Here is a 22,785-nt window from a genome sequence, read left to right as displayed (position 1 = left end):
TATTTGTTCTTATTAGAATTTATTTGACGTTATTATTTAAATTGTAATTGGAAAAAGTATTATTTTATAAATATTTATTAGAGATTTTTAAATTTTATTTTAAAATTTAAAATTGATATATTTTAATCATAAAACTTAAAAATAGCATAATAAATTTTTCAAATTGCTTTTTCAATAAAATCGGAAATTACGTTTTTTTTTTTTTAAAAAAATAATAATAATTTCAACCTCAATTTTAATAGAATGCGATAATGTTTTCGTACTGACTATGGTTTAAGGGCAATATTTGATTACCCTCTTGTCTCCCACACTATGTTCGTCTCTTTTTCTTTCTTCTTCATCTATCTCCCTCTACGTGTCTCTATATAACATTGAAATAATTTTTTTATAAATAATAAAATTTGAATTAAATTAAAAATTGTAATTATAATTTAAAATTCTTATAAAAAAATAATGAAAATTTAATTTCTTCTTTTATTTGGATGCTTTCCAAGTATTAATTTTATTTAGCTTAATAAAATATAAATTTCATAAATTAGCTAAAAAAATGACTTTCATGTCTTGAGCTCCTATTATATTTCTTATTGGAAATTTTACTAAAATTTTATTAGTATTTTTAAACTTTAGTAATTTCACTATTTATAATCTTTTAATATAATTCTAAAATTTAGAAAAGGTCATGCAATACTCTAATTAGACTATTAATTATTAATAAATAAAATAATTAATGCTTGTCATAATATGTGCATAGCATGTGGATAACTAATCACGTATTTTTCTAAATTAAATAAAAGAAACTGTAGTTTTATTCTTTCTAATTAAATTGTATTTAAATAATCCTAGTCACATTAAAATTCTAATTATAACACTAGTCGTTTTCCAAGTTACAATAAAATTAGAATTAAATTTAATAATAATATTTTAATTTATATTAATTAATTGTTGCAAATAATATAAATTTATAAGAGTATTTTAGTTAGTTAAGAAATTCGGCTCTCATTCATACATTTATATATATTAGTCTTTAAAGTATGAGAGCGCTCTGAATGTCTATCAAATTAAAAAAATAAATTATAATATTAGAAGGTTTACAGTTTATCATTAATAATATATATATATATATATATATATATTGAAATTATATAATATATCTAAAAATATACAAAATATATGTATAAAATTAATTTTTTTATTCCTTTATTTGGTACTATTTGATACCGTTTTCAATTTAATTATTAATAAAAAAGCTAAGATCGATATGATTCAATTTTTGTAATATCAACTTTTTTAATTATAATTCTTATTAATTGAATTAATTTTTTAAAGCATCAATTTTTATGAACTGTGTATATCTTACTTTTAACAGTGAAAAAATAATAATAATAATAACTCTACCATAATAATTTTTAGTAAATCATAATAAACAAAATAATTTGTTTTAGTAAAATTATAAAATAATTATCATAATACAGATATATAAGAAAATAAAATAATTAAATATAGGTGTATTTGTTATCATTTTTTTAGTATTAATTTTTTATTAAAATAAAATAAAATTCTTTGTTTTTAAAATTTTACTTTGATTATTTCGTAAAATTAACCTTCATTCTTGATTACTTTATTATTTATTTTGTTCTTTTACAATTCATAATCATAAAAAAAGTTAAAAGGTTTAGTTTTATTTATTCATGATTTTATTATTATTATTATTATTATTATTATTATTATTATTATTATTATAAAATGTTCAATTTAATTTATTTTTATATATTTTATTAGTTTTTAAATTTTTTATGATATTTAATTGTAGCATTGCTGATTATATAGATTTGTTATTTAATGAATTACAAGAGATTAAGGAATATGTAAAATGAAATAAACCTTCTAATAAAAATGCACTTTATGTCAATATTGTTAGTAGTTTGTTCTAGAGCATATCATTTTGTATGTATCTTGTATATATTTTATTAATAAAAGGGCAATTTCACTTTTCCGTTTACATAATTTATTTATATGTAATTGAAAAGGTCCATTGATATTTTATTAGAAATTATATTCTTAAGTTGTTAAGAATATGAGTGATAGTATTTCTAGAATAAAGTATCATAAATTGGTTCACAATCGAGGATACTTCACAAATGACATGACTTATCCAGAAAGATTGTAATCATGTTTATTCCCAAGGTATTTATATGAGATATAAATAAGATGGAGTGGTGAGTCTCATGTCACATAACAAACATGATAGGCACTTATACATGATAAGTAGGCCGAACCAGTGACACTTATGACAAGCACATTAAGTTTACTCTTGTCAATGCATTGTCATATATCATGTCAATGTATAATATCTTTAGACCTGAGATAACACGGTTATCTTGTATATAGGTGGTTTGAGTTTGATACTACTTTCATACTTGTACTGTGTATGGATATATGGGTATGTGTTGGCTCCTACTAGTTATATACGGAGATAGGTGTTAATCAAGATGGAATTCGTTACCCTAAGTAAATAGGGATGAGATCCTATGTTCATTTAATTATTCTTGATGATTTAAGCTCCTGACCAGGACAAATAGATTTAGTCAGGAAAGAGTTTCTGATAAGAAAATCTAATTAATCAAGAATTAGAATTAAAGGAGAACATAATGTTCATAGCGAATGGAGTTTGACATTAACCATAACTCCAGCTGGAATTGGGATTTTATAACGGAGAGATTTTAGTGTATGGTAACATATGATTAAAGGTTCATTTAAGGTATTCCTTATTATTGATTGGGTGGCCATGGCATGCTATGCTAGGTGTCAACCATGGTCTATGATGTGCCTGAAATGATTTAGAAAAATCATTTAAGGTAAGAAAGAGTTCTAATAATATTATGGGATAATATCATTTATCATTGCCAATAAGTAATGAGCCTAGTAAGTCACACATCTACACAAGTTAATCACCAAGTAAAATGCGATTTAATTGATTAATTAAGAGTTTAATTAATTAATTAATTAGGTTTGGTTTACAATAAGATTGCAAAGTCCCTAGCATGACTTGAAATCAAATCTAAGTTATTGGATGTATAGCATAAATTAAATTTATATTTAAATTGTTTAAATATGAATTTAATTGTAAGAAATTAATTAATGGAGATTAATTAATCAATTAATTTATATTTGATATGAATTAATTTGAAGAAGAGAAATTATTATTATTTTGAGTTGAGAACTCAAATTAAAAATATAAATTAAGATTAAATCATATGGTGACATGTGGCACCATGAGATGTTGACACATGACACCACATGATCTTATCACTTGTCTTCCTATGATGGAAGACCACTTTTCATCATTTAAATGGAGCTTGACACTTGGCTCCATAGGATTAAGTCAACCAAAAGGAAGATGGGATCTTGTGGTGACATGTGGCAAAAGTTAGTAAGATTTGACTTTACTATAAAATGGGAAAAGGAAAAAAAGAGAAAATAATTTTCTCTTCTTCTCCTTCAAAGTGGATGGCAACCTCTCTCTCCCCTTTCTCTTCATTTGTTCATTTTAATTCAAAAAGAAATCCTTGATCTTCTTTGAATTAAAATTGCTAGAAAGTGTTTCTAGACTTCCATATATTCATACAACCCCACTAAAGCATAAACCCCAAACTTTAAGTGGTTGAATAGGCTTGGGAAGCAAACTTAGGGCTGCCATTGCTACCATTGGTGTGTGCTTGTGGTGGACAAGCTAGAGGGACTACAATTGGGGTCCTAGAGACATCAAAAGCAAGAGGGATTCATCAATTGTGCACCTTGTAGGTTAGTACCCAAAAACCCCTCTTTTAGTTAGGGTTTATAGAATTAAATGTTAATTCACAATCTATGATGGCAAATGAAAGTTTAAAGTATGCTAAAATGTGTTTTGGTATGCAATTGGGCATTGAAAATTGATTAAGCACATATAACTCATCAAGCATGTGGCATGTAACCCTAGATTGATTTTTGAAATTCAAGCTCCTAATGCCCTTTAATCCATGCTTCCACCCCTTTAATTGGTATTAGAGCCACTATATTTGCCATTTAGATTGATTATGAGGCTTAATTGTGTGATTGGGTTGAATTTGGGTTGATTTGAAGTTGGTTTGGGTTAAGAAAACCCTAATTTTACCAAACTGCCTCAAGAAACACGGCCTGGGCGTGTTTTGGGTTTTTACACGGCCCAGGGTGTGTTTTAGCTTACATGAGCCGTGTTGTCACATGCCCTGCCCATGTCATTCAGCGTTAACACGGCCCATCTCGTGTTTTCGCGCGCCCCAGGCCATGTGAACGCTACACAAGCCGTGTTCTTTGGTTTAGGGGCGTGTTGGGCCTTTTGGGCTTGATTTTGGGGCCCATTATGCAATAGTTGTGTATTTTAAGGCCCATAATTGAGCCCAAACCTAATTAAATGGTTTAATTAGGAATTTTAATCACACAATTAATTTTTTGAAAATTGTTTTCATGAAATTAAATTTAGAAAAATTTTCTAAATTTAAATTTATTTGATTAAGATTCAAACTTGAATTTTGTTGAATATGTAATATTCGATTTAATTTTTAAGTATGTATATTTTATTTAATTGTTAAATTTTAAATATGCATGATGGATGATCATAGACAATAAAATACCAATGTGATTGGATTTATTTATTTTAATTTTTTTTTGGAATGTAAAATAATTAATTTATTTTAGTGGTTTGTATCATAAGTGTTATGATAACTTAGGATGTAATTTCATTTATTTAAGGACTTTAAAGTCCATATTCTTGTAAATTCACCTTGGTATGCCAAGGGCTACAATGTAATTGGATTGCAAGAAGAACAAGGAGGTCAAGAGAATTGGTGGGACCAGTGGGAGAAAATCAAGATCAAGGGTTGATTATGTACTCCTTCAGCAACTCTTGTAAAATGAATGAATGAAATACACCTAGGAATGCCCTGATTCAATTCTTGGTGGCTCAGAATTGAATCCCTTATAAAGTCCATGATCATACCATATTATTTGTTTATCCATTTATGCATGAGATGTGTATGAATGCATGCAAGTATACGATATATGTATGCCAATTGGATAATGTGCAAAGTGAGACTATAATAGTAACTAAGTCGACCACAAAATCTTCCAAACAAATGATTAAGTTGGAAAAGGTATAATTAAGGTAATTATATCATGGCCCTCCATTGAGGCAATTATTTTAAGAAATTTTAAATACTTGCATTATTAGCTATATGAGCTTGGATATGATGCATTTATTTAAGAGATTTTCTTAAGAATAATTGTTAAGCAAAAGATGTTGTAAGTATGTAAATGGTTGGTGGCCAATAATGGATGTGCCTGAGGTTATTAAAATTATTTGCATGCCTACTAGCTCAATGGGATCAACTTAACTAATGCAAGATAAATCAATAATGGATGTGCCTGAAATTTTGAGCATTAGGGGCCAAATAAATGATTGAACCTCACATGGGATGTGATGGGTAAGGAGTTGCTCACTTATAGTTTATTGTAATTCCAATAATGGATGTGCCTGAGGATGATCAACAAGACTATAAGAATTCAATCACCCACTAAAAATCCTTCCAACGAGAATTTACGTTTCCTACTTTGGAAGTGTAGGATTCACCAAGTTAGTGGGACGACCAATTTGATTAAAAGACCATAATCATTTTGGTTAATTACTTGATATATTTACTAATTAATCTTATTACTTTCTGCAGTTTATTTTCTAATAATAATGAGCACATAACAACCACCTCCTTGAAAGCATACTTGATTACAATAGGTTGACTGGACCTAACCTTTCTGATTGGCTCAGAAATTTAAAGCTTGTCCTAAACCTAAAACGCATTGGATATGTTCTAGATTCAAAGATTCCTGGTCCCTTACCTCCAGAGGCCACTCCAGAGGAATTAGAGACCTTAGACAAGTGGAAGGAGCATGATATGAGAGTCAGATGCTACATGCTTGCTTCTATGACTAATGAGTTACAGAAGCACCATGAGAACATGCAAAGTGCGAATGAGATCCTTCTTCACCTGCAAGAGTTGTATAGTGAGCATAGTAGGAATGCTAGATATGAGATATCTAGGCAGCTATTCCCCATAAGGATGTTAGAGGGACAAAATGTAGGAAATCATGTCCACAAGATGATTCGGCTCATTAAACAACTGAAACATCTTGATCCTTCAGTCCCTACCAGAGTCATTTGGAATTTTGTGACAAATTTCCATATGACTAAGCAAGAATGCACTCTAGCTGGCTTGCTTAATATGCTGGTTATTGCCCAAAAGAATATACCGGCCAATAAAGGAAAAGAGGTAGTTTTGGTTTGCATCTTCTTCTTCTGCTGGAAAGTCCAAGAAGAAGAAGGGCAATAAGAAAAAGAAACCTCAAGTTCCTGGACTTTTAAAGAAGATAGCAAAATAAAAGGGCAAGATCGAAGCTGACAAAGGCAAAGGAAAGTGTTTCCATTGCCAGAAGGATGGGCACTGGAAGAGGAACTGCCCAGAGTATCTTGCTTTTCTGAAGGACAAGAAAGATAAACCTTCAGAAGGTATGTCTATATCTTGTTATTCAGATTCTGATGATGCTCATAGTTCATCTACAGCTTGGGTTTTAGATACTGGTATTAGTTCTCACATTACTTTTGACATGCAGGAACTAGTAAGTAGTAGCAGCTTACAAACATGAGATGTTAGACTCCGGATTGGCAATGGCTTAACTGTTGAAGCTTTAGCCATAGGATCTAAATCTTTCTACATGTATGGACATGTTTTGTATTTAAATAATATTTTATATGTACCCGATGCTTTTAAGAACATCATTTCTGTATCTAGTTGACTAGAAATGGTTATGAATTTCAGTTCACAAATGATGTTTGCAATATTTATTTTGGAAATGAACATGTTGGCTCGAGTTATATGCATGATGGACTTTATTATTTGGATAATAATGTTAAATACAAATCTAATGCTAGCAATCTAAATGAATGTAATGCCATGATGAAAATCAACTCAAGTTCTAAATATATTTGGCACTTAAGATTATGTCATATTGCAGAAGATAGGATTGCAAAGCTAGAGAAAATGGGGATTTTATCCTCATTGGGTTCTAAACCTACTCCAACTTGTGAATCATGCCTTTAAGGCAAAATGACTAGATCACCTTTTATCGGACAGGGGTTAAGAGCTGAAAATATTTTGAAACTTATACATAGTGATGTATGTGATCCATTTAAATACAAATGCATGATGGACTTTATTATTTGGATAATAATGTTAAATACAAATCTAATGCTAGCAATCTAAATGAATGTAATGCCATGATGAAAATCAACTCAAGTTCTAAATATATTTGGCACTTAAGATTAGGTCATATTGCAGAAGATAGGATTGCAAAGCTAGAGAAAATGGGGATTTTATCCTCATTGGGTTCTAAACCTACTCCAACTTGTGAATCCTGCCTTTAAGGCAAAATGACTAGATCACCTTTTATCGGACAGGGGTTAAGAGCTGAAAATATTTTGGAACTTATACATAGTGATGTATGTGATCCATTTAAAGAAATGGCTAGAGGCGGTTTTCATTATTTTATTACCTTTACTGATGATAAATCAAGGTTTGGGTATTTGTATTTGATGAAATACAAACATGAATCCTTTGAAAAGTTCAAAGAATTTAAATCTGAAGTAGAAAATCAAATAGAAAAAAGGACTAAAACTATTCGATCAGATCATGGAAGTGAATACTTAAGTACAAAATTTGATGAATACTTGAAAGAGCATGGCATTATCTCCTAGATGACTCCTCCAGAAACGCCACAATTAAATGGTGTGTCTGAAAAGAGAAATCGTACCCTATTAGATATGGTATGCAGTATGATGAGCTATACTGATATGTCAGTCTCCTTTTGGGGATTTGCATTAGAATCAGCTTTGCATATTCTGATTAGGATTCCATCAAAGTCAGTCTCTTCCACACCTTATGAGATATGGCATGGTAGAAAACCAAGTCTTAAACATGTTAAGATTTAGGGTTGTCTAGCTTACATTAAAAAGCTAAAGACTAACAAATTGGAAACCAAATCAGAAAGGGATCGATTTATTGGATATCCAAAATAAAGTTTTTGATATTATTTTTATTTGCCTACATCACAAAAGGTTATGGTAAGTAGAGATGTCATATTTCTTGAACAACAGTTTATTCAAGAACGTAGCAAAGGAAGGCAAATAGAGCTAGAATTAGAGAATTCTAATCAACCAACAAATCAGATGGATATAGATCCATCTAGTCAGCCTATGCCTATTGATGAAACATCTACAGTAATTCCTCGCAAATCAACAAGGATATCTCATCCACTAGAGAGATATGGTTTTCTTCATGCAAATGAACAAGAGTTGTTTGCTCATGAAGAAATAGATCATGAAGATGATCCTTTTACCTATGAAGAAGCTAGATCAGATATAGACTCTTCTAAATGAATTGAAGCTATGAAATCCAAAATTGATTCCATGCATAAGAACCAAGTTTGGGATCTTATTGACCCACCTGAAGGCATTGTACCTATAGGAAATAAATGGATTTTCAAGAAGAAGATTGATTTTGATGGAAAGGTAGAGACCTACAAGGCAAGACTAGTAGCGAAAGGGTTCTGTCAAAGGCAAGGAATCGACTATGAGGAGACTTTCTTGCCTGTTGCTATGCTTAAATCAATTAGGATTTTATTAGCAATAGCTGAATACTATGATTATGAGATTTAGTAGATGGATGTCAAAACAACTTTTCTCAATGGAAACATTGATGAAAACATTTTCATGGAACAACCTAGGGGTTTTGAATCCCAATATAGTTCTAAGGTGTGCAAGCTAAAATGATCCATTTATAGGTTAAAACAAGCTTCGAGGAGTTGGAACATCCATTTTGATGAAGCCATTAAGTCATTTGGTTTTATCAAAAATTTGGATGAATCATGTGTATATAAGAAGGTTAGTAAGAGTAACTTTCCTTGTCTTATATGTAGATGACATTCTGATGATAGGCAATGATATAGGTATGTTGACAACTGTCAAGGTATGGTTGTCTAATACATTCTCCATGAAAGATTTAGGAGAAGCAACCTATATTTTTGGAATTTGCATCTATAGAGATAGAGCAAAAAGAGTAATTGGTTTATCCCAAAGTCTATACTTAGAAAAGGTGTTAAAGAGGTTGAACATGCTTGATTCCAACAGAGGATTATTACCAGTAAGACATGGTATCCATCTTTCTAAGGAAATATCTCCAAAGATACCCGAAGAAAGAGACAAGATGGCCAGGATTCCATATGTCTCGGTTATTATAAGGTTGATGTATGCAATATTGTGTACTAGGCCGGATATCACGTATTCTGTTAGTTTGACTAGCAGGTTTCAATCCAATCCAAGTTTGGAACACTAGATAGCTGTCAAGAATATCCTTAAGTACTTGAGAAGAACTAAGGATTTATTCTTGATTTATGGAGGTGGCGACTTGCAATTGGATAGTTATACTAATTCTGATTTTCAATCAAATGTCAATGATAGAAAGTCTACCTCTGGGTTTGTGTTCATTTGTAATGGAGGTGCAGTTAGTTGTAAGAGTTCCAAACAGAGTACGACTGCTGATTTCACTACAGAGGCCGAGTACATTGCTGCATCAAATGCTGCAAAAGAGGTTGTTTAGATAAAGAAGTTCTTGACAGAACTTGCAGTAGTTCCTTCCATTGAGTGAGCAGTTCCTCTCTACTGTGACAACAATGGAGCGGTCATACAGGCTAAGGAACCTCGGTCTCACAAGAAATCCAAACACATAGAAAGGCGCTATCACATTATCAGAGAGATAGTTCGGAGATGTGATGTAGCCATGCAGAAAATAGCATCAGCAAAAAATCTAACTGATCTATTCACAAAGCCTATGTCACAAACTCAGTTAGACTGACATCTTGAGAAGATGGGTCTAAGATATTGTAATGAATAGCTCTAGTGCTAGTGGGAGATTGTTAGTAGTATGCCCTAGAGCATATCATTTTGTTTGTATCTTTTACATATTTTATTAATAAAATGGCAATTTCACTTTTTCGTTTATATAATTTATTTATGTGTAATTGAAAAGGTCCATTGATATTTTCTTAGAAATTCTATTCTTAAGTTGTTAAGAATATGAGTGACAGTATTTCTAAAATAAAGTATCATAAATTAGTTCACAATCGAGGATACTTCACAAAGGACATAACTTATCCATAAATATTGTAATCATGTTTGCTCCCAAGGTATTCATATGAGATATAAATAAGATGTAGTGATGAGTCTCATGCCACATAACAAATATGATAGGCACTTATACATAATAAGTAGGCCGAACCAAAGACGCTTATGACAAGCGCATGGAGTTTACTCTTGTCAATGTATTGTCATATATCATATCAGTACATATAATCTTTAGACCTGAGATAACACAGTTATCTTGTATATAGGTGGTTTGAGTTTGATACTACTTTTATAGTCGTACTGTGTATGGATATATGGGTATGTTTTGCTCCTACTAGTTATATATGAAGTTAGGTATTAATCAAGATAGAATCCGTTACCCTAAATAAATAAGGATGAGATCCTATAATCATTTAATTATTCTTGATGATTTAGGTGACCAGGACAGATAGATTTAGTCAAGAAAGAGTTTCTGACAAGAAAATCTAATTAATCAAGAATTAGAATTAAAGGAGAACATAATGTTTATAGCGAATGGAGTTTGACATTAACTATGACTCCAGCTAGAATTGGGATTTTATAACGGAGAGGTTCTAGTGCATGGTAACATATGATTAAAGGTTCATTTAAGGTATTTCTTATTACTGATTGGGTGGCCATGGCATACTATGCTAGGTGTCAACCATAGTCTATGATGTGCCTGAAATGATTTAGAGAAATCATTTAAGGTAAGAAAGAGTTCTAATAATATTATGGGATAATATCATTTATCATTGCCAATAAGTAATGAGCCTAGTAAGTCACACATCTACACAAGTTAATCACCAAGTAAAATGTGATTTAATTGATTAATTAAAGAGTTTAATTAATTAATTAATTATGTTTGATTTGCAATAAAATTGCAAAGTCCCTAGCATGACTTGAAACTAAATCTAGGTTATTGAATGTATAGCATAAATTAAATTTATATTTAAATTATTTAAATATGAATTTAATTTTAAGAAATTAATTAATGGAGATTAATTAATCAATTAATTTATATTTGATATAAATTAATTTGAAGAAGAGAAATTATTATTATTTTGAGTTGAGAACTCAAATTAAAAACATAAAAGTAAGATTAAATCATATGGTGACATGTGACACCATGAAATGTTGACACATGACACCATATGATCTTGTCACTTATCTTCCTATGATGGAAGACCACTTTTCATCATTTAAATGGAGCTTGACACTTGGCTCCATAGGATTAAGTTAACAAAAAACAAGATGGGATCTTGTGGTGACATGTGGCAATAGTTAGTAAGGTTTGACTTTACTATAAAAGGGGAAAAGGAAGAAAGAGAAAATAATTTTCTCTTCTTCTCCTTCAAAGTGGATGACAACCTCTCTCTCCCCTTTCTCTTCATTTGTTCATTTTAATTCAAGAAGAAATCATTGATCTTCTTTGAATTAAAATTGCTAGAAAGTGTTTCTAGACTTTCATACATTCATACAATCCTACTAAAGCATAAACTCCAAACTTCAAGTGGTTGAATAGGCTTGGGAAGCAAACTTGGGGCTGTCATTGCTACCATTGGTGTGTGCTTGTGGTGGACAAGCTAGAGGGATTACAATTGGTGTCCTAGAGGCATCAAAAGCAAGAGAGATTCATCAATTGAGCACATTGGAGATTAGTATCCAAAAACTACTCTTTTAGTTAGGATTTAATAGAATTAAATGTTAATTCACAATCTATAATGACAAATGAAAGTTTAAAGCATGCTAAAATTTGTTTTGGTATGCAATTGGGCATTAAAAATTGATTAGGCGCATAACTCATCAAGCATGTAGCATATAACCCTATATTGATTTTTGAAATTCAACCTCCTAATGCCCTTTAATCCATGCTTCCACCCCTTTAAATATAATCTCAATACATAGTTTATTGTATCAAAATAAATATTCAACTTACTATATTATAAAATTTTTATATTTAAATATATTAAATAATGTTACAATTCTATTAGTATTATAATAAGATTATAACAATTTAAAAATATTTTTTTTCTTTTACGTAATGCTATTAATTTATCATTTTAAGCAAAAACATGACTTCATTTTTTTTTCATTTTATCATAATTATTTATAATATATTTTTATTCTTATCTTATTATTTTTATTGTAATATTTTATTTTTATTTTTTATTAAATTTTATAATATTATAAATAATCTAAAAGTTCAAGATATATTTATTCATTCACGAGTTTACCCTTCATTTGCACCTTTATATTTATAGATTATTATTATTATTATTATTATTATTATATAAATTGATTTTTTTTTAACTTTTTATGTTTGAAAACGCAAATTTATTTTTTTATTTTTTTTCTTATAAGATTTTATTTTAGATTATAATTGGAAGTATAGTAGAATTAGAAATTTTAAATTTACTAAGACTCTAAAATTAATTTAAATAATATAATTATAAATAATATAAAAAATAAAAATATTTTTGTCCACTCAAAATTTTATATCACATTTATATATTTATATATATTATAGATTATGGATAAAAAAAATAATTGTTCATCTACTTTTTCCAAATTCCAAAATAGCCAAGAAGTTGGGGAACGGGTATTGGGCTAGTGAAATTTAACCCAGTTTGGTCCATTGGCCCAGCCCAAGATTTGAAATGTTTCCTCCATCAGAAAATAGGGGAAAAAAAAATCCCCAAATGTCCAAATCTATGCTCTCTTCTTAACTCTCCCTCGTTAAACCCTAATTCTTCAAATCCCTTCCCTCTCATAAACCTTAATTCTACATTTCTACTCTTCTCCCTCTCTTTCTCTCCAAAACCCTAGACCCAACCATGTACCTTTACAGTCTTACGCTGCAACGAGCGACCGGCATCGTCTCCGCAATCAACGGCAGTTTTTCCGGCGGCAAGACCCAAGAAATTGTAGTAGCTCGTGGAAAGGTACTTGATCTCCTCCGCCCCGACGAGAACGGTAAGCTTCAGACCATTCTCTCTGTTGAAATCTTCGGTGCTATTCGCTCTCTAGCTCAGTTCAGACTAACTGGATCTCAAAAGGACTATATAGTTGTTGGGTCTGATTCAGGAAGAATCGTAATTCTAGAATATAACAAGGAGAGAAATGTTTTTGATAAAATACACCAGGAAACTTTTGGGAAATCTGGGTGTCGCCGGATTGTTCCAGGCCAGTTTTTGGCCATTGACCCGAAAGGAAGAGCTGTGATGATAGGTGCATGTGAGAAACAGAAGTTAGTTTATGTTTTGAATAGAGATACTGCTGCTAGGTTGACTATATCCTCACCGTTAGAGGCGCATAAGTCTCATACTATTGTGTATTCAATTTGTGGTGTTGATTGTGGGTTTGATAACCCAATATTTGCGGCTATTGAGTTGGATTATTCAGAGGCAGACCAGGATTCGACGGGGCAGGCTGCTAGTGAGGCACAGAAGCATTTGACGTTTTATGAACTTGATTTAGGGCTTAATCATGTGTCTAGGAAGTGGTCTGAGCAGGTTGATAATGGGGCAAATATGCTCGTTACTGTGCCTGGAGGTGGAGATGGACCAAGTGGAGTTTTGGTTTGTGCTGAGAATTTTGTAATTTATAAGAATGAGGGGCATCCAGACGTGAGAGCAGTGATTCCTAGGCGCGCAGATTTACCTGCTGAGCGAGGAGTCTTGATAGTTTCTGCAGCTACTCATAAGCAGAAATCCATGTTTTTCTTTCTTTTGCAGACAGAATATGGTGATATTTTTAAGGTTACATTGGATCATGAGAATGATAAGGTTAAGGAGTTGAAAATTAAGTATTTTGATACAATTCCTGTTACTGCTTCAATGTGTGTGTTAAAATCAGGGTTTTTGTTTGCTGCATCAGAGTTTGGGAATCATGCACTGTATCAATTTCAGGCAATTGGGGAGGAAGCTGATGTGGAGGCCTCATCAGCTACTTTAATGGAAACTGAGGAAGGTTTCCAGCCTGTTTTTTTCCAGCCAAGAGGGTTGAAGAATCTTGTTAGAATTGACCAGGTGGAGAGCTTGATGCCTATTATGGATATGAAGGTTGCTAATCTTTTTGATGAGGAAACACCTCAGATATTTTCACTTTGTGGGCGTGGTCCTCGGTCCTCATTGAGGATATTGAGGCCAGGTTTGGCCATTAGTGAGATGGCTGTTTCACAGCTTCCTGGTGTACCAAGTGCAGTCTGGACTGTGAAAAAGAATGTTAATGATGAGTTTGATGCATATATTGTTGTGTCCTTCAACAATGCAACTCTTGTGCTTTCAATTGGAGAAACAGTTGAGGAAGTTAGTGACAGTGGTTTTCTTGATACTACGCCTTCCATAGCTGTTTCTTTGATAGGTGATGATTCTTTGATGCAAGTTCACCCAAATGGCATCAGGCATATAAGGGAAGATGGGCGTATAAATGAATGGAGGACTCCTGGAAAGAGAACAATTGTGAAGGTTGGCTCCAATAGACTTCAAGTCGTTATTGCTTTAAGTGGAGGGGAGCTTATATATTTTGAGGTTGATGTTACTGGTCAGCTAATGGAGGTGGAGAAGCATGAGATGTCTGGAGATGTGGCCTGTTTGGATATTGCCCCTGTTCCGGAAGGAAGACAGAGGTCTCGATTCCTTGCAGTTGGTTCATATGACAACACCATCCGTATCTTATCTTTGGATCCTGATGATTGTATGCAAATTCTAAGTGTTCAAAGTGTTTCAGCACCTCCCGAATCCCTCCTCTTTCTCGAGGTTCAGGCATCAGTAGGTGGGGAGGATGGTGCTGATCATCCTGCTAGCCTTTTCCTTAACGCTGGTTTGCAGTCTGGGGTTCTATTCAGGACAATGGTGGACATGGTGACAGGCCAGCTTTCTGATTCTCGTTCCCGGTTCTTGGGCTTGAGGGCACCAAAACTCTTCTCCGTTGTTGTGAGAGGCCGACGTGCAATGTTGTGCTTATCAAGTCGACCCTGGCTTGGTTATATTCACCAAGGGCATTTCCTGTTAACACCCCTTTCATATGAGACTCTTGAATTTGCTGCTTCATTCTCATCTGATCAGTGTGCGGAAGGTGTTGTGGCTGTAGCTGGGGATGCACTGAGGATTTTTACCATTGAAAGGTTGGGTGAGACATTTAATGAAACCGCAATACCTCTGAGGTACACTCCAAGAAAGTTTGTGCTTCAACCTAAGAAGAAACTTTTGGTTATTATTGAGAGTGACCAAGGAGCATATACAGCAGAGGAGCGTGAAGCTGCCAAAAGGGAGTGTTTTGAGGCCGCTGGGATGGGGGAAAATGGAAGTGCCAATGCTGACCAGATGGAGAATGGTGGTGAGGATGAAGATAAAGATGATCCACTCTCTGATGAGCAGTATGGTTATCCAAAGACAGAATCAGAAAAGTGGGTTTCTTGCATCAGAGTTCTTGACCCAAGGACAGCATCCACAACTTGTCTGCTAGAGCTTCAGGACAATGAAGCTGCATTTAGTGTGTGCACAGTAAACTTCCATGACAAGGAGCATGGAACTCTTTTAGCTGTTGGTACTGCGAAGGGACTCCAGTTTTGGCCCAAAAGAAGTTTAGTTGCTGGGTTCATTCACATCTATAAGTTTGTGGATGATGGCAGAACCCTGGAACTTTTGCATAAGACACAAGTGGAAGGTGTACCACTTGCATTATGCCAGTTTCAGGGAAGACTGCTTGCTGGGATAGGATCAGTGCTCAGACTGTATGACTTGGGGAAGAAGAGGTTGCTTAGGAAATGTGAGAATAAGTTGTTCCCTAACACTATAGTTTCTATTCACACTTATCGTGATAGGATCTACGTTGGTGATATTCAAGAGGTATGCTTTCTAAATGTTCAAATTAAGACATATACATAAGTTTGTTATTTTATATGATTGCATGTCTTTATACCCTTTTTTCCTCGTAATTTCACTCACTACATTTCCTCTGGTGTATTCTTTGCAGTCATTCCATTTCTGCAAGTATAGGCGGGATGAAAATCAGCTCTATATATTTGCAGATGATTGTGTTCCAAGATGGCTTACTGCATCATACCACATAGATTTTGATACTGTGGCAGGTGCTGACAAGTTTGGGAATGTCTATTTTGTGCGGTTGCCACAAGATGTTTCTGATGAGATAGAGGAAGATCCGACTGGCGGAAAAATAAAGTGGGAACAGGGGAAGCTTAATGGAGCCCCAAAAAAGGTAGAGGAGATAGTACAGTTTCATGTTGGTGATGTGATTACTAGCCTGCATAAAGCATCCCTAATTCCTGGTGGTGGAGAGTGCATCATATATGGGACGGTGATGGGGAGCTTGGGGGCACTGCTTCCGTTCACCTCTCGAGATGATGTTGACTTCTTTTCACACTTGGAGATGCATTTGAGGCAGGATCACCCACCATTGTGTGGAAGAGACCATATGGCATATAGATCTGCGTATTTTCCAGTTAAGGTAAGTCATGATACATGGTCCTGTTTTATTATAGTTGCTCAAAATGAATTGGAAGTCTTATCAAAACTTTGACCTTATTTCAAAATTATACTAATTTTATGTGGCCCTTAACTTTTATAGTGGTTCTTTTCGAAGAAAATTCTTTTATGCTGCTCTATTTATGTATTTTTCTGAATCGGTCAAGTGACAATGCTACTCCATACTTTCTATAAGAGTGTTAAATGTTGAGATAATTTTGCAGGATGTGATTGATGGGGATTTATGTGAGCAGTTCCCAACACTTCCTCTTGATATGCAGAGAAAAATAGCTGATGAATTGGATAGAACTCCTGGGGAGATACTGAAGAAACTTGAAGAAGTTCGAAATAAAATAATTTAAGGTGGGATATGCTTGAACGTGCCTTTTCATTTTTCAACTTTGATTATCTTATTGATGGTTCATTCTGCATAGTGATTGCTAGTATTGCAGGAATGGAACATAAACTCATTCTCATGAATGTAAGATGATTTTTCTGTATTTATTGGAAATTAAAAGCTGAAAATCTAGTTAAGCATTTTTTATAATCAAATGCCCAATGCCAACAGTTTTCGGAGCTAGCTTTGTCTTGCCTAATGTTTGTAGTTTTCTTGAATCTTGATATCTCAAGGTTGATACGTGTGAAGATTATCCTTTTGAATTCGTGGGCGTAAATGAACTTCTTTTGAAGTAAAGTGTGGTCATTAGTGGGCTTGTTAAGTAGGTATATATTCATGTGCAGTTCATAAGCACTCTTTGGATATGATTTGTGAGTCAAACTGTTGTTGAAGTTTCATTTAAACTGGTCTGGCGGGCCTGGTTTTTTTTTTTTATTTGCTATCATTCCCTATCTGAAGAGGGGACATATATCAGATGAATTGCCTGTCATGGTCTATATCTCTTTCATGCATTAACCTCTATATCTCAGTATTTCAACGTGGTTGCATGAACATGCTGGTAAGATAAATACTGAACATTGTTTCAAGTTAATAACCTTGGTTGTGACGTTCTGCAGCCTTATCTATTATACTTTGCTGGAATGATGCAATTGGGAATGGACAAAATGATTGGATGTTGTTTCTGAATTTAACAACACTCATGAAGTATTTTATGTTTCTGAATTCAAAATGTCCTTCATTATATGCCTTGATAAAGAACTACAACAATGCTATGCAGCATACTTTTATTGCCATGTAGTTGTGGCCTTGCAGCAATTCTAGGAGCATTGAGACATTTGAGATCTGTTAACTGGTACTTCTGGACAAATTGAAGTTGGGATGAGCCTTTTCTGTGGCAATCCGTGTATTTGTGGTTGGTGGATTTCCATTTGGGTTATATGCATTAAAAAAGCATCAGACTACATTCATGAATTTGGATTTGACTATCTAATGCTGCTCATGAAGAATTTGGTCTTGCGCGTGCAGGTGTTTTAGTAATGGAGTTCATTAGGATCAATATCGGTGGCAGACTGAGGTGAAATGTGCTTTGGAATAGTCTAGGAAATGCAGACGTTATATTAGACAGTGGCAGACCTTAATGCAAAAGAGTCGCCTTGTGTATTTTGTTGGTGAAAAAAGCAACCTGGAAGTTTTTATGGTTGAAGAGACAGAAGTGAATGTTAGAACCTCTGAGGCGTCCCTTTCTGTAGATGTATTGTCGTTTGTGAATGCAAATGTCTTAGATCTATTGCTTTACATTGCATCTATGAAAATGGGCAACACTTGTTAAGAGGATATTGTAAGTAGCCTAGATAGTTGAGCTGTTTCTTCTATGAAAATGAGAAGAAATCTGTATGATTATTAATTTTGATTCTTGCTAAGCGCTTTTGTTTCTTTCACATTGGAAAATTTGGGAAGCCTACATGTGAAGACAATACAAATCTTAGGCTTCAATATTTTCCTAGAAAATATGTTTTCATTTTTATCATTTGAGCATTAAAAAAAAATGAAAAATATTTTTTTTATTTAAAGAGAAAATTAAATTATTTTTAAGGAAGATTTAATAGTCTTTATCCCTCAAGATATTGAATAAAATGAAAATACAAAATGATGACATAATATATAAAATTAAAATAAATAATTATAATAAAAATTTTATTTAGAAAATAAATTTTATAAAATAACTTTTCATATCCGAAGTATTTTTTTTATGAAGCAATTAGAGTATTAGTGTAATTTCAAAATAAATCAAGACAGTACTAAGGCTCGGCACTTATAATGATTGTAAATTTTTATTAGTTTGGTTTTCTCAGGGATGGTTCTTTTTTTTCTTTTTTTTTTTTTTTGGGTTACAATTTGTTCAGTTGAGACTCAAGCTTGAAGACTGAATTGAATGCCATCGGTGATTATTTAATTGAATTATTATTTTATATTACAAGCTATCAATCTTGAATCTAATCAGGATTCATGCTGGAATGCAAACAGCATCCTACCACACTTTATATTATGAGTATTTCCAATTTAGCACCAAATAAAGTGTTCTTGGCTTTCAGATTAAAAAAGTGTTCTTGGCTTGCAAAAACTCTTCATGCTTGCCTTCCAGCCCTTGTTCAGTCAGACTTTGACAAATCATCATTTCTCTGTTTTAGCTCCCTCTCCAATCTGGTATTTCCAAGCCCGGCTCTCTCCTCTAACCAATCAATAATATCCTTGAAAACCACCTCAATATTTTCTATTGGCTCCCCATAAAGCAAGCCATGCCACATTCCTGGATATAGCTTGATTGTCTTGTCTGTGCTTGAAGCTACATCGTTAAGTTGTTTGCTAACAGATTTATCGGTCACTTTGTCGTCTTCGCCATGGAGAACCAGAAATGGCAATGAAACCTATTCAATACAATGATGTTAGACTTCTTAACATAGATCTCAAGCTTTCACAGCAAAAGAGGGAGAGAGTAAGTAACAAACCTCTTGAAGCTTTTGCTCTATTTGCATTGTAGCTCTTAGAAGTTCATATCCAGTTTTCAAGCGAGGCCTGCCTTTGTAGCAATATGGGTTTGATCTAATCTGCAATTGACTTAACATCAATGGATAATGATGATGATGATGATGGATGCAAGATATGATCGTCAAGAACTTGTCAGAACAAGAATATGATAATAAAACTATACCTCTTGTCTTACTTCAGGTACTTTAAATGCAACATCAATGATATCCTTTGAAGGGATTATTTTCCAAGTTGGAATGTAACCGCTTAGCTTTGTGAGAATACTGATTACCATTGGATGCGGCTTCATATCTTCTGCAATCTATACATAAATTAAATCAAATTAATTCTCGGAAGATATTTTTTTGAAAAACATTTTTCACATTTTTTAATATTTTAAGGAGTCAATAAATGAGCCAACAAATATAGAAAAATTAAATGTTTTTAAAGCGTAAATCATTTTTTGAATTTTAACAGTCTTATTAAAATATGAAAACGTTTATACATTCATGATATAAATATTTAGCATTAGTTTAATAATACAATCAAACGATAATTCAGACGAATAAATAAGTTCAAACTTTATTAATTTTCTATCTTCAAAATAAAAATTAATCTGACTAATATAATTACACTTCACAAGAGTAACCTCACTCTTGCATCATCTCAAACCTAACCCCATTGAAAAGTGGGTAATTCATCATCTTTAGAAATTTGCCTAAGACTGCTTTTCTCCCACAAGGCAATAACAAAGTAAACCTAATCAAATCATCTAATTACTACAAGACTTTTTCATTAGCCTTTAGTTCTTTTGAGCCAGCTCAAAGGGGGAAAAAGAAAATTAATATTTTCCAGTTTTTGTGTTTGGAGGATCAGTATTTGGTTCTCTGTTACCACTGGCTGATGATAATGCTTTCACTGAACCCACAATGGCAATACATTTGACTTAATGGGTAAATTAATAGAAGTATCTTGTTTTGACATTTTCTGTTATCTGTTTCACAATTGCAGGAATGTAAATTTCTTTTTCTGTACTTCTTGTCTACCAAACCCAAATTTACAAGAAAATGGTTTTTTTTTTTAAATAATTTGAAAAAAAATAAATAAATTTAGAATCCATTTGATTAAAAAAATAACTTGCATGAAAAATATTTTATAAAAATTTTTATATTTTAATAAGATTATTAAAGAATAAAATGACTTCCTATTCCTTAAAAAAATTTAATTTTTTCTTTGAATAAAAAAATATTTTTATATTTTAAACACTAAAAAATGTAAAAAATATTTAAATTTTAAATTTTTTTTTATGAGAAATTGGGTTAGATGCAACCAAAAATTATGGTTTAAAAAATTCTTTTCTCATTAAAAAAATTAGCAAAAAAGATTCTCTTTTGCAGTCTCCAAAATTAAAATATATATATATATATATATATATATATATATATATATATATATATATATATATATATTGAAAAAAAAAAAGCAGAGCAGGTACACTAGATCCAAAATTGTAGGGATACCTAACCAAAATTTAAGGGATGCTATGCCCAAGAACTCAAAGAAAATACCAGAGAATTCTCAGGAAAAAAGAAAAGAAAAGGCCAGAGAAATCCCACCAAAGAAATAGTGTATAGAGAAATATAGAAAACAAAGGAGAGGTCCAAAAGAAAATAGACATAAACAAACCTTACACATGGGTGCCACCAATATTGCACCATCCCAAAACTCTGGCTTTTCCCTATGCAAAAGCAGAGCCACTGCTCCTCCCATGGATTCTCCTAGCAAATATCTCATCTTCTTTCTGTTCTCTTCCTTCTCTGCAAAAAATTAAAACAAATCCAAAGAAAATTTAACAATCTTATGTATCTCAAGAGAGAAAGGAAAATATGTGAAAAAACCTACCACATATGCTTGTAAAATGTACAGAGCAATCATCAATAACATTATCCATATTATCAACATAGCCGTCTAATCCTGCAGATTTTCCATGTCCTTCATAATCTATACCATAGATTGCAAATCCTTCCTTTGCAAGACGATTTGCAGTGCCTGATTAGATTGCAAAAACACCCATTAATTTTTATGAAAAAGAAGTATGTGTAATCAGATTAATTATTTAATTAAGTTGCAGTGGCAGGTAGACAGATAGATATTAACTGTTCATGGTGATGCTGCATTCCATGGCATAGCCATGGCAGATAAAGATCAAAGCTTTTGGTTCTTGGTTTACAGGAATCCATCTGCATGTGAATAGCTTCAATCCTCTGGAATTCAAGATGAACTCCTGCAAAAAAAAAAAAAAAAAAATCCCCACCAAAACAAATTAAAATTTGATCACATATACAAAATTTAATCAATCAATAACTCCAATATTAAAATTAAACTGAGCCAACCTCATCATATCTGATGTTTCCTGCCTCTTTTGCCTGCAAACATTGAAGAACAAGAAATCAAAATAAATAAAGAAACAAAACACCAATCAATTCATAGAAGCAGAAGATGATACAGAGGGAGAAAGAGAGAAAAACCATGAAGGGATATCCCAGAAACTGAGAAATTTGAAGGATTTGGATGAGAGAAGATTTATAACAGAGTTATGTTATAAATAGAGATATCAATGGATGTGCATGACATCCCACAGACTCTTCCCCAGAAAAAAGGAGCTCAGAGTCGCGTTCGAGTTTGTACGTAGACAACACGTGTATATGGAAAATAAATGTTGTAAAAATCTAAATTCTAAAACCAATTTTACAAAATTAAAAAAATAATAATAATTAAAAATAATTTACTATATATCCAATTATCCATTAATATTTATAGCTAATAAATTTTAATTATAATTGAAATATTAAATATTGAAAATTTCAATTACGTTCCGTCTGGATTTTAAATTTTTATAATAAATTAAATTTAAATAAAAAAAATTTAAAATTTAAAATCAAATAATTTTTTTTATGAAGGCTTCATTTGACATTGAATTTTAGAATTAAAAAATGCCTTTTTCCTTAGTTTTTAATGTTTGGGGGCACTCATAAAATAAGTAAACGAAAAATATTTTTTTAATCAAAGAAAAAATTATACTTTTAAGAAAAATAATTTTTTTAAAGCTTTCA

At 32.3% G+C, this 22,785-nt stretch overlaps 2 protein-coding genes across 4 annotated transcripts; one reads left to right on the top strand and one right to left on the bottom strand.

Moving 5' to 3' along the window:
* The first annotated feature begins 12,951 nt into the window (after positions 1-12,951).
* LOC110663914 (spliceosome-associated protein 130 A) lies at positions 12,952-18,551 on the top strand. Of its 3 annotated transcripts, none has more exons than XR_002496610.2 (5): positions 12,952-16,113; positions 16,241-16,732; positions 16,974-17,112; positions 17,960-18,050; positions 18,173-18,551. XR_002496610.2 is itself a non-coding variant. In XM_021823401.2 (4 exons), the coding sequence occupies exons 1-3, from the start codon at positions 13,099-13,101 to the stop codon at positions 17,109-17,111; spliced, it is 3,645 nt and encodes a 1,214-aa protein (XP_021679093.2). In that variant the 5' UTR covers positions 12,952-13,098; the 3' UTR covers position 17,112; positions 18,173-18,551. The 3 variants fall into 3 exon arrangements, 1 of the variants encoding a protein (XP_021679093.2); XR_002496609.2 differs by having other exon boundaries at positions 17,925-18,050; XM_021823401.2 differs by lacking the exon at positions 17,960-18,050.
* A 520-nt stretch (positions 18,552-19,071) lies between these two features.
* Positions 19,072-22,321, bottom strand: LOC110663916 (caffeoylshikimate esterase). The gene is made up of 8 exons (XM_021823402.2): positions 22,201-22,321; positions 22,066-22,098; positions 21,830-21,956; positions 21,575-21,721; positions 21,359-21,489; positions 19,857-19,994; positions 19,654-19,752; positions 19,072-19,572 (listed from the first exon to the last, which is right to left on the bottom strand). The coding sequence occupies exons 1-8, from the start codon at positions 22,201-22,203 to the stop codon at positions 19,297-19,299; spliced, it is 954 nt and encodes a 317-aa protein (XP_021679094.2). The 5' UTR covers positions 22,204-22,321; the 3' UTR covers positions 19,072-19,296.
* Positions 22,322-22,785: the final 464 nt, after the last annotated feature.

This window comes from Hevea brasiliensis, chromosome 8 (assembly GCF_030052815.1).
Source record: "Hevea brasiliensis isolate MT/VB/25A 57/8 chromosome 8, ASM3005281v1, whole genome shotgun sequence".
Taxonomy (NCBI): Eukaryota; Viridiplantae; Streptophyta; class Magnoliopsida; order Malpighiales; family Euphorbiaceae; genus Hevea; species Hevea brasiliensis.
This window is presented reverse-complemented; position numbering and strand designations above follow the sequence as displayed.

Bases quoted from the DNA above. Each gene is read 5' to 3' on its own strand.
- LOC110663914 (XM_021823401.2), top strand. From the start codon at position 13,099: ATGTACCTTTACAGTCTTACGCTGCAACGAGCGACCGGCATCGTCTCC. The intron at 16,114-16,240 runs GTATGCTTTCTA...TATTCTTTGCAG, and splicing joins ACGTTGGTGATATTCAAGAG to TCATTCCATTTCTGCAAGTA. The intron at 16,733-16,973 runs GTAAGTCATGAT...ATAATTTTGCAG, and splicing joins CTGCGTATTTTCCAGTTAAG to GATGTGATTGATGGGGATTT.
- LOC110663916 (XM_021823402.2), bottom strand. The intron at 21,490-21,574 runs GTAGGTTTTTTC...AATTTTTTGCAG, and splicing joins ACATTTTACAAGCATATGTG to AGAAGGAAGAGAACAGAAAG. The intron at 19,573-19,653 runs GTTTGTTACTTA...TGTATTGAATAG, and splicing joins TAGAGCAAAAGCTTCAAGAG to GTTTCATTGCCATTTCTGGT.